This window comes from Frankliniella occidentalis, unplaced genomic scaffold (genome assembly GCF_000697945.3).
Source record: "Frankliniella occidentalis isolate FOCC.00 unplaced genomic scaffold, Focc_3.1 Scaffold275, whole genome shotgun sequence".
Lineage (NCBI taxonomy): Eukaryota > Metazoa > Arthropoda > Insecta > Thysanoptera > Thripidae > Frankliniella > Frankliniella occidentalis.
In genome coordinates this window covers 40,996-51,546 of record NW_026267401.1, presented here as the reverse complement: position 1 = coordinate 51,546, position 10,551 = coordinate 40,996, and the positions used below count along the sequence as shown (strand labels likewise).

Sequence of the window (10,551 nt, the reverse complement as noted above, 5' to 3'; positions counted from 1 at the left end):
TAATCCGCGCCTGCCGCCGCCTGCCACCTGCGGTTCAACAGCTGCCTCAAGCAGCGACCGCGCAGTCTGCCTACGCGCCACTAGCACTAGGACATGTTGTTGCCACTGCTGCAGCAGTAGGACACAACTTTGCCTCGCTCATGAGGCAAAAATTTACTGCAGTTGATCAGAGTCTCCTACAAAATGTATCTTGACTTGGCTGAGCGCAAGGCGTGTTTTGGTCCAAGGTTTTGGATCCAGCCGAAAATGTTTAATTTACGAGGCCCCTCCGTCACTTTCACACACAGTTGTATATTATACTTCTCAAATCTAAGTGTGTATACTAAGTTTACAGTAAAAACTAAGACTGATGTCTCACAGCTACTGATGTAGTTACAATTATTTCTGCAGTGAAAACGGTTAATTTACTGTATTCAATGGTTTGCGGAGTATATTAGCAATTTTAACAGCAGGACACCCATTCAGTTAATCAAAAGCACTGCCCCCATTTCCAGTCTTTATTAATTCGCTGTCGTCCCGAGCATCGACTGTCAAAGCCCCTATCCTATGCCCCCTTCCCCCTTTTCCCCTTTGTGTGTGAAGGGCTCGACGTCCTTGTCCTTCTAGTGGCTTGTCCCGAATTAGACCATGTGGTGCGGCGGGGACCCTGGGGCGGGGCGGGGCGGTGTGGGGTGAGGTGGGGTGGGGCAAGCGCGCTGCATTGTGGCGGCATTAAAAGGCTGGGCGGGTGGGGCGGGCGGGTCGCTCGAGCAGGATGGGTGGCCTACCTCCACGGCGCAGCCGCCGAGACACGAGTCCTTATTGCGCCTCCTTGTGCTCACCGCCGCTCTGTTTGCGTTTCAGGCCTGCGACTGTCCGCTGTACTGGAAGGCGCCGCTCTTCATCGCCTGCGGGGGTGACAAGGCCGGCTACGTGGACGTCAACAGCTTCCTGGACTACTGGAGAAAGTGAGTACGATTACGTGGGGGCGTTTGCTCTTCTCGTGATGTCCTTGCCCTTTTCTTGGGACTAAATGTGGTAAAAAAACAGAAAACTTTCAAATTTGCAAGATTGTTTGTGAATAATAACATTCACTGATTTTTGTTTTTTTAACATTTCCGTTCGTTATTTAAAATCCTCTTTTAACGGTCGTCTGAAATGTTCATATCTAACTCGTCACTGACTGGCTCTTCTCTGTGTCGCAGTCTGTGCTCGTCGTGCCACAACCCGGCGTCCCGCTTCCTGAGCGTGCTGACGCGCGGCCAGCGCGACTACCTGCTGCCCGAGGACTTCATCCCGCTGGTCCAGGACGTCGTGGAGACGCACCCCGGCCTCACCTTCCTCAAGGAGGCCACCGAGTTCCACTCCAGATATGTGCACACGGTTGGTATTACTACCGAACCTCCTTCTCATACTGTCCGCTGCCCTGCCGGCATGACTCGAATAAAAATGACCTACGTCCAAAATTTATTACGAAAAAAAAAAAACACTTCAATTTAAAATTCTGTAATTCTTGCGTGTGGCTTGCGTGCAGGTCATCGCCCGTATCTACTACTGCGTCAACCGGTCGTGGAGCGGACGCATCTCGCTGGCCGAGCTGCGCCGCAGCAACCTGCTGACCGTGCTCAAGCTGCTCGAGGACGAGGATGACATCAACGCCATCACGCAGTACTTCAGCTACGAGCACTTCTACGTCATCTACTGCAAGTTCTGGGAGCTCGACCGGGATCACGACCTCTTCATCGACCGCCACGACCTGGCTCGGCACAGCGACCACGGTAGGCAGAGTTTTACGGTTTCACTGAAAACAAAACAAAACAAAGCAAGAAGCCTATGGAATAGTGTGTGTTTTTTGACAAATCTTCAATTTTTTTTCAAACAAATGTCGCATTTTTCAGCTTTGTCGTCACGACTGATTGACCGCATCTTCTCGGGCGCGGTGACCCGCGGCGGTCGGCACAAGCTGCGCGAGGACCGCATGAGCTACACCGAGTTCGTGTGGTTCCTGCTCTCGGAGGAGGACAAGACGCACCCGACCGCCGTCGAGTACTGGTTCCGGTGCATGGACCTGGACGGCGACGGCTTCCTCTCCATGTACGAGCTCGAGTACTTCTACGAGGAGCAGCTCCAGCGCATGGACGCCATCGGCATCGAGACGCTGCCCTTCGAGGACTGCCTCTGCCAGGTACTCATGACATGCCTCGGATCGAAAAATAAAGATCGTCACACTATGAAAAATATCCTCGTAAATTAACAACACTTGTTTAATATTTATCTACAAAACATGTTGTCAATTTGCGCCAGTCCATTCTTGCTCCAAGTCGATGCATGGTGCTCGTAATTTTATAATATTAAGTTTCAATTTGACAACGCACATCATGGAAAAGTTTCCTATAACCCTTACTAGAATTTCTCATAGTGAACGGGATCCGGTGCTCTTTGTTTCGTTGTATAGTGCAGTGGATTGAGTTGATACCCGCTTTGTTGTTAACTTTACCTCTCTCGTCCCGTTCGCAGATGCTGGACATGATCCGCCCCGAGGTGCAAGGCAAGATATCCCTGAGCGACCTTAAGCGGTGCAAGATGACGTCCATCTTCTTCGACACCTTCTTCAACCTCGAGAAGTACCTGGACCACGAGCAGCGCGACCCGTTCGCCAGCCAGCGCGACCACGACAACGAGGGTCGAGAGGTGCGTATTTGCGCGGGGCATGTCAGCCTGCGGAGCGGCGAGTAGGCAACCCGCTCCGGCGTCGAGCCCCCGTGTTGCCTACCCGCCCGCCCCACCCGCTGGGGCGGCTGCCTATTATTGTTCCCCAAAATAAAACAACATCTTTGATTATGCTGAGGCTGTTTATTTCTGCATTTTGCTTTCAGCTGTCGGATTGGGACCGGTACGCCGCCGAGGAGTACGAGTTGCTGGTGGCGGAGGAAGGTGGCCAGGATCCGCAGGAGGACCTGTAAGTACTCCGCCGTCCTGTGGGATGTAGCAAGGGGTTTGGGAGGACGTCGGGGGCGAAAGGAGTGTGGTCTTGGGAGTGTGGAGCTTGGGACCACCAGGTGCTACCCATCTTCCAATAGGCGCAATGACAAACTTCTAGGAGGTGGGGAAGTATAGCTTCCGGAGGAAAAGAGAGGTAGAGAAAAGGATATTGATGCAGTGATTTTATTGTTGGTTTCCAGGCGTCTGGAGGATGAGATGTGACGTGTGAGGGGTTTGAAATGAGGTGTAAGTACAGTCGTGGCCCGCAGCATGACAGCTTGTTCCCACCGTAGCTGCGAGTAGTGGCACCGCAGCGGTGACGTAGACTAGCGCAGTGTTGACCTGGAGGACACATCAGGGGATGAGGGGGAGGCTTGCCCTACTGCTGCTGCATCTTGTAGCCGTTTTGTATCGATATTCCATGTCGTTGCAACCACGCTATAGCACACCCTGCCATTACTTTTTTTTCTTTTGTTTGTCTATAATTTTTCACAGCTGCTGTCAATTATAACAAGTTTTTTATACCGCACGCTTTGGCAGACGGCTGCGGGCCAGTGTCTATTCTCAAGAGGACCCGTCATAGACTTTCGCCACGCCTTTAGCATCCCATGAAAAGCTTACCTTAGAGCGATTGTTCATAATTTTGGCTTCGTGCAGGTGTCTTTCTGAGAATACACACTGGATCGAGCACTGCAGGACATCTGCTTGCATCGTTGATGTGCATCTTTCGTTTCTGTGTTCGTTTCATAATTTTCGTTGTTTGTATTATTTTTAGTGTTTTTTTTTATTTTTAATATGAATGTGTGCCGCTGCTCGCTCGACCCACACGCAGTTCGCTTTTGTTTTCGTTTTTTCTTTTTTTTGTTGACTTTTTTTTAATATTGGTTTTTTCAGCTTGTGCCTCTGCTGCCCCATATGCTGAGCGCACAGTTGTCACACCTCCCCTCTCAGAATTAAAATAAAAACAAAATCCCGTCTCCGCCTTGCTGCCTAGTTTTAGTATGTAGGCCTCATTGCTACCCGTGACCCGACCGGCTGCTAACGTGCACCCTCTGCCCACAGAATCATGAACGGAGATCGCGAGGACCTCCTGTCCCCCAACCTGGACAAGCTGTCGTGGCCGTCGCGGCCCAGCTTCAAGGTGACGGACTTCGATTTAGACCTGGGCGAGCACATGGGTGGCCTCGGCGACGACGACGAGGATGACGAGTCCGCCGAGGACAGCGACGACTATGCGGGAGACAGCGACGAGGATGACGAGGAGGGCTCCATCTAGGAGAGACACTCTTGGGGCTATGTGGATGCCACGTGAGTGAAATCTTCTCTTCGTTTCTTCATCTTACGCGTAGAGAAATTCTCTTTGAATTGAGTCTCACTTTATGTATGGGGCTGTTATGAATGACCGTGTGTTTATGCGTGCAATGGTGTGCGTCTGTATCTAAGGAGTTAAATTCCTGTGATTTGGAAGATACCCTAAAGAATAACTTCGGGCCTACTCGTTGGGAAATGAGAGTACTCAGTAATGCCAGCATAAAATGTTATTGTTTGATAATAATGTTTCCCGTCTCTGCATATTGCTGTGTTTAATGCAACCTGTAGTTGGGACGGATTTTTTTTAGAAACAGTGTAGAACCATTAAAATGATATTGATATTTTAACTCACCATTTATTGTAATGTTCGTGCCTATTCTGCGTGTGCGTACTTGTAACGTTTTGATTTCCATAAGATCTGTGTTATTTGAGACCTGGACGTGTAGTAGCATATTTGTATCAGTATTTTTACAACGCCTGCTAAAGTAACGGCCTTCCTGTTTGTGTAAGAGGAGAGACTGAGAGTTGATGTTGAGGGACAGACTTCACTAGGGTTTTGGATCCAAACTCACAAACTAAATTAATTTGACTAAGAGAGGACGATAGTAGATTTTTTTAAAAGTGGAATGAAGCTTTGTTTTTTATTAAAAGTTTCTCTCTGCTTTTGTCCATTAGCTAATAAGGAGTTTTTCCTTGTCTGGCTAATATGTATTAAATATTTACAGATGTATGTTGGATTGCGTCTGTTTTTATACCTTTCACTTGCGTGATTTTAGCTGTCAAACTTCTTAGATGTTTAAAACTTCTGCGAATACCAAAGATTATTTGGAAATGCAAAACATCGTTGTATGTATTTTTAAGGAGATTTGTAGAAATTGTGTAATTTTTTTAAGTGATATGTATTATGTGTGTCTGTGAGCATACGAAAGTAGTACCCGCTTTACTAACACCATGAGGCACTACTGATCAAAACTGATTTAAATGTCTGCCTAAACAACCCTTCAAACGATTTTGCACGATCTTTCAGCTTTTACGCTTGTACGTCAATGCATATTAATGCAATAAAATTGTATTACCTCTCAACGAACTTGATGTGCCATGTGGTGCCATGACACAACCATTGTCCCCCAGTGGAGGATAAAATATTTTAAGTTTTATGAAAATTATGTGCCCAGCCTTAAACGGTGCCATATTATGAAAAATATATTTTATTTGCTTTATCCCCACCTGGGTGGCTTACCTCCAAGGATTAATGCCGGTCTGTGAAACTCCTTGTAAATATTTCCCCAAAGTTGTTGCGTTTAATTTGGACGTCGAAACAGTCCCGAATTAGCTACTGTTTTGTTTTTTATTCGTTCGGCGCCGTTCCGACGTTGAATCAGCTCAACTTGTTGCCAGTAAACTTTTGCCGGTGATCATTTTTGTTACTAGCCCATTTGTTGACTGCTGGTGCAGTGTATGAACTTTGTTGCTGAATATTTTCAGTACATATCGAGTGTATATAATACTAATGATCTAGTCGAAATGGGGTCTGTGACCTTGCATACAATGCAACCCCTTGTTCTTCCTGTTGTATATGTTGCTCTTCTATTGTAATGTCTGTATACATTTATGTTAGAGTGTTATGTTTGTATGTTAATTTTTAAAATAATTTTTATGTATTTTTAGATGTTATGTCCATTTAAAATGCCCATTAGGATAAAGACTATCACACATTGTAATGAAAGGAGGCGTTTTAATAGGCGACTAAAATTTTAAATATAATCCAAGTATTAACAGCTAATACAAAGAAATAACGTTGTATCGTGTGGAAGTCACGTGTGGATGGTACATAGACTATTCGCTGTTTCAAACAAGTGTGTTCGATTTTTTTTTCAATAAAATGTTTTTTTAAGTATTTTTTGCGTTTCCACTTTTTTAGGCCCGTCTATGCTCCCGCACCGCGCACCATGCGTCTTTCCAACGCATCGTCTGTCATCGTCATGACGCTAAGGGCTCAGCACCAGTAAACTTACTTGCACTGGAAAAACTCTAGTAACATTAAACTGTCGCATATATTGACTTTTGTTAACGGCCAACTATTGTCACGAAAACTAGAAGCCAAACAGTGATGCGTTTTGACAGGCACTACACCGCCTCAAAAAACACCCCTCTCTTTCCCCAACCGACAACAACAACATAACAGTGTATCGCCCAGGTCAGCCGACTCATCCGCGGTGGGCGTTCGACAAAGGCGAAACGGCATAAAAAGGGGCGTGGTGGCGGCTGGCGGCGCGGGGCAGCAGCGCGGGGCCTCCATACACTCCAGAGCCGTTAGGTCTGAACCGATCTGGACCTTCAAGAGGGCGCGGGCGGGGCGCGCGGGTGGGCGGGGAATCAGTCTTACTGCTCCTTGCTTTCCCCGAGGAGCGGTAACCGGCCGGTGGATGCTCGTGATGTGCATTGTGTGGACCGCGGGCCGCTGGTCCAGCTGCTGCAGCGCCCAACGAAGGTCGTTCAAAAGATCTGTGCTTGCCTTGCGTGCTGCAGGGCTGCTGGGATGCTGCAGGGCCGCGGCTAGGCGGAGCGGGGCGGGGTGGGGCCGCGGAGTTGGGCTGGGCGCGCCCGGAGAAGAAACCTCAACGCTGGGCAGCGCAAAGCAGCATCGGCAAAGGTGCACCTCTTTGGCCCTGGCACTAAACATGCACCGCTGTGCAGCGGGCTGCAAGGAGGATTGCACTGCACTTGCAGAGGGCCTGGGTAAGGGAAGGAAGGGGGGGGGGGGGTCAAGGACCCGAGCGGGTCACCGCGGGCGCCGGTGCCCCGAGAGGGGACGACGGAGGGCCCCACGCTCACGCTGCACCTGCCAGCGATTGGTCAAGGGTTACAAGAGCAAATACTGCAGTCTGCTGTTGCTGCAGGTGCTGCAGGTGCTGCAGGTGCTTCTACTGCTGCTGATACGGCTGCTCGCTGACGCACTTAAGGGTCGTGGGAAGGCGCGAGCTTCGCCACCCGGATTCTCTTGCTCCGGAAGCAAGGAGTGAGAGGGGAGGGTGACCTTCCTCCTTCCTCAGGCGACCACCAACAAGGATGTCGTCACCCTTTCATCCCTGGCAGCACAGAATATCTTGTCGTACAACATTCAAACAACCATTGAAATTCAAGATAAAAACTACATCGTTGTGAAATTAGGAAAATGATTCTAATATTAAATTATCTTTTTTTCTCGAAACCCAAACTATCAAAACTGTAGCGAACTATACCGTGATGCCAGCGCGGAACGACTGATGTGGGTTCAACCTGGATCCGATACTACTATGGCAGAAAGTTACATATAGTGTAAATTCGATACACTAGCAATACTCGTCTGACTGGTGGGCAAGCCCGGATGTCACTCCATGTACTCGCAAAGTAATTCAAACGGTTGAACCGGGAAAACAAACAACATTTAGCAGCAAAATAAACCAAGCAGATCTCGCACGTCATCCGGGGAGGCTCGTCACGCGTGGGGCCAGTTCTTCACCGGTCGCACCTGCATCTAAACACCCGCGGGTCGGTGGGAGGAAGAGGAGGAGGAGGAGGAGAGGGGGAGGATGAGAGGAGAGGAAGCGAGGAGGAGGGCGTGGGAGCCCCGCGATGCTAATGACCCCTGCGGCGGCGTGGACACCAGGAGCGGCCTGCTGCTCACCGCCTGGAGCGAGAAGCAAGAGGCAACAACTGAATTTGACCCCCCCTCCCCCCTCGACCCCTCTGAGGAAAAAATCGTTCGCCTTTTTGCACGGTGTAAGCTGGTAAACACGGCAAAGCCTCCTCCTGCCTGGACGCGCGTTGACAGGTCCGCGAGCAGCAAAGAGGGCTTGGGGGGGGGGGGGTTACAGAGGTGAAGGGGGTGGAGGAATCTGCGAGCGCCCAGCCGCCGGGCCGGGCTGGCCGGGCAGACGACACAGAGCCGGCCCGGCCGGCCCGGCAGTCTGCTCCAGCTCCGCGCGGTGCTCCGTGGCTCCAGTCCCAGCCCGGCCGCAGAGGTCCCCGCAGGTTGTGCCCAGAACGACGAGGGGCTCCTTCTCCTTCGCGAACAGCCGCGCGGGGCGCACGCCCGCCGCAGAGTCACCCCGCGTCTGAACTAAACCAACCCGTCTCACCATGTCGCTCGCCACCAGGACCACCGCCATCCACGGCCTGCTCACCACACTCTACGGTGTGTAGCATACGATAGAAGTAATTATTACGATGTATGGCAAATTTTTCAATACGTTTATTCAGATAAAAGTAAGTTTCCAAAATCCCATTCTTGCTGATTGCTTTGTGTACCTGATCCTGGTGTACCTCCTGGTCTTGGTGCCTCTGGTAGACTTCAAAATGTCGTGCGTCGTGGGCAATGTGTCGCATGCATGCGTTCGGTCGAGTTTGTCCATCGTCTTTGCCCGAGGCTGTTTGAGGTCAGGGTAATGTAACGTGACTTTTAAGAAGGTGCAAAACCAAAAAATGTCAACCTTAAACCGTCTGAAAGCTGTTTTGGACATTTTCCAGGGTGTTTTTCAGTAAAACGCACTGAAAGCGCTTCAATGGCGCATCCAAATTGCGAGTTTACTTTTTTTATGTGCATTTTACGTTACAAGTTACTACGTTAAGACACCCTATTTGAGAAGCTGTTCTGTTTGGCAACGAGGATGCAGTAGTAATTCCACAAGTTACGGGGGCTCGGCGCCTGCGAGACTCGGGGTAGGCCACCCCGCAGTACACGCATGCACTGCAGGCAAGGTATTGCCTATCTATCAGGCGCCATGAGAGCTGGGGTTGGAATGGAAGGCTGAATTTGGCAGATTTGTGGTAAACGGTGAATGGCGGCCGGACTTGCCCGATGATTTCTGACCAGTAACTGACCATGTACAACATAGTCTGGCAGATGGTCACTATGAGGTCATAGGCACCCTCTTACATCCTAGGGAGTAAATATGCATATGGTTGGAAACCCTGAAAAGTTTCCGGAAAATTTCAGGAAAATTACCGGAAAAAAACGAAAAATTTCCAGGAAGAAACAAAAGTTATTTTCGGGAAATTTCCGAAAATTTTGGAAATTTCCAACCGTGAATGCGTATGCGCGCGGGCGTCTCGCGGAGCGTGTGTTCAGAGAGAAGCTTACGCAAAGGGCCGCTGCGTTTGCGAAGATGTTGTTGACCCCTCCTACGGAGTTCGGTTTCTCACGCTCTCTGCGCGGAGCGAAACTGTTGCTTGATTTTTCTTTTTCCCAAACGAACTACAACGAATGACAACGCGCTCCGCGGGCCGCCCGGCGGCCGGCGGCGGCCACCGCACCACCGGCGGCGCGGCAATCCCAAGGATGTTCCGTGGTCAGCCAAGCGGCCCAAATGAAGAGGTGGCGCTAAATGAGTGTCGAGTTTCGCGAGGAATCTCCCCCCGGGCCCCCGGGGCTGGACTAGGCAGCCGCTGCCGCCGCCACTCCTGTTTCCGGTGACAGTGTAAGGTCGGGCGCGGCCAAGCATGCCCTGCTGGGCGGGCCCGGGCGGCGTAAAGTCTGCGTTATTTTATCTTGACGGCGGGAACCGGAGAGTTACGCGGGTTTATTACTCTATTCGAGTTGTTTAATTTTGTTTTTGTTTTTTGCACTTTCGCCGTCTGCGTCCGAAATGTCTCTACGCAGGTGCTATGCCTAGCTATGCGCGGACGAGGGAGCCTCATCTCCGTGCCCACAGAAGCCTGCCCCTCCTTTTCATTCCCCTCACCCAGTAACATTGTCACCTGGAGGCGTCGTCGTCGTCTCATCAGAATAACTACGTACCATTTCCTCTTTTAAGAGTGAACATAGCCACCGGCGGCGGCAGTCGCACCTTGTGCCAGGACGGCCAGGCTGAAGAGGTCGTGTTGTGTTTTATCTTTCTTGAGGTCGGTGTTGATACTGTTGATACGTCACTGATGTCCATACCTCTGGTCGGAGAGGGCGTCCACCCAGCCCATCCCAGCCCCAGCCTCCGCCGTTCGCGGCCAGTCCGGCCTGTAATTATGATTTTTCCCGCCGGGATGGCTCAGGAGGAGGACGATGGTGCGGCGGCGTCTCAAAAATTGCCTTTCTGCACGCGGAACGGCGAGGCGCGGGAAGCGAAGCCACCGAAGAAGATGAAAGTGCCCGACCCTACAGGACTCTAGCCGACCCGACAGGTCTCTGAACCGACCCGGCTTGACCTTGCAGGACTCTAGCCGACCCGACACTGCAGGACTCTAGCCGACCTGGCCCGACCCTACAGGACTCAAGCCGACCCGACAGGACTTTAACCGACCCGA

General features: G+C 50.7%; 1 protein-coding gene across 3 annotated transcripts in view; it reads left to right on the top strand.

Moving 5' to 3' along the window:
* Positions 1-6,169, top strand: part of LOC113216619 (serine/threonine-protein phosphatase 2A regulatory subunit B'' subunit beta-like) — a 40,899-nt gene extending 34,730 nt beyond the window's left edge. For 2 of the 3 annotated variants that reach the window (XM_052273478.1, XM_052273476.1), the window contains 7 exons: positions 844-947; positions 1,185-1,362; positions 1,514-1,757; positions 1,878-2,164; positions 2,497-2,670; positions 2,856-2,938; positions 4,024-6,169. In XM_052273478.1, coding sequence (XP_052129438.1) covers positions 844-947; positions 1,185-1,362; positions 1,514-1,757; positions 1,878-2,164; positions 2,497-2,670; positions 2,856-2,938; positions 4,024-4,237 — 1,284 coding nt within the window. In that variant the 3' untranslated portion in view covers positions 4,238-6,169. Of the gene's footprint in view, positions 1-843; positions 948-1,184; positions 1,363-1,513; positions 1,758-1,877; positions 2,165-2,496; positions 2,671-2,855; positions 2,939-3,161; positions 3,208-4,023 lie in introns of all 3 variants that reach the window. The other variant, XM_052273477.1, reaches the window with a different exon arrangement.
* The last annotated feature ends 4,382 nt before the right edge of the window (positions 6,170-10,551 follow it).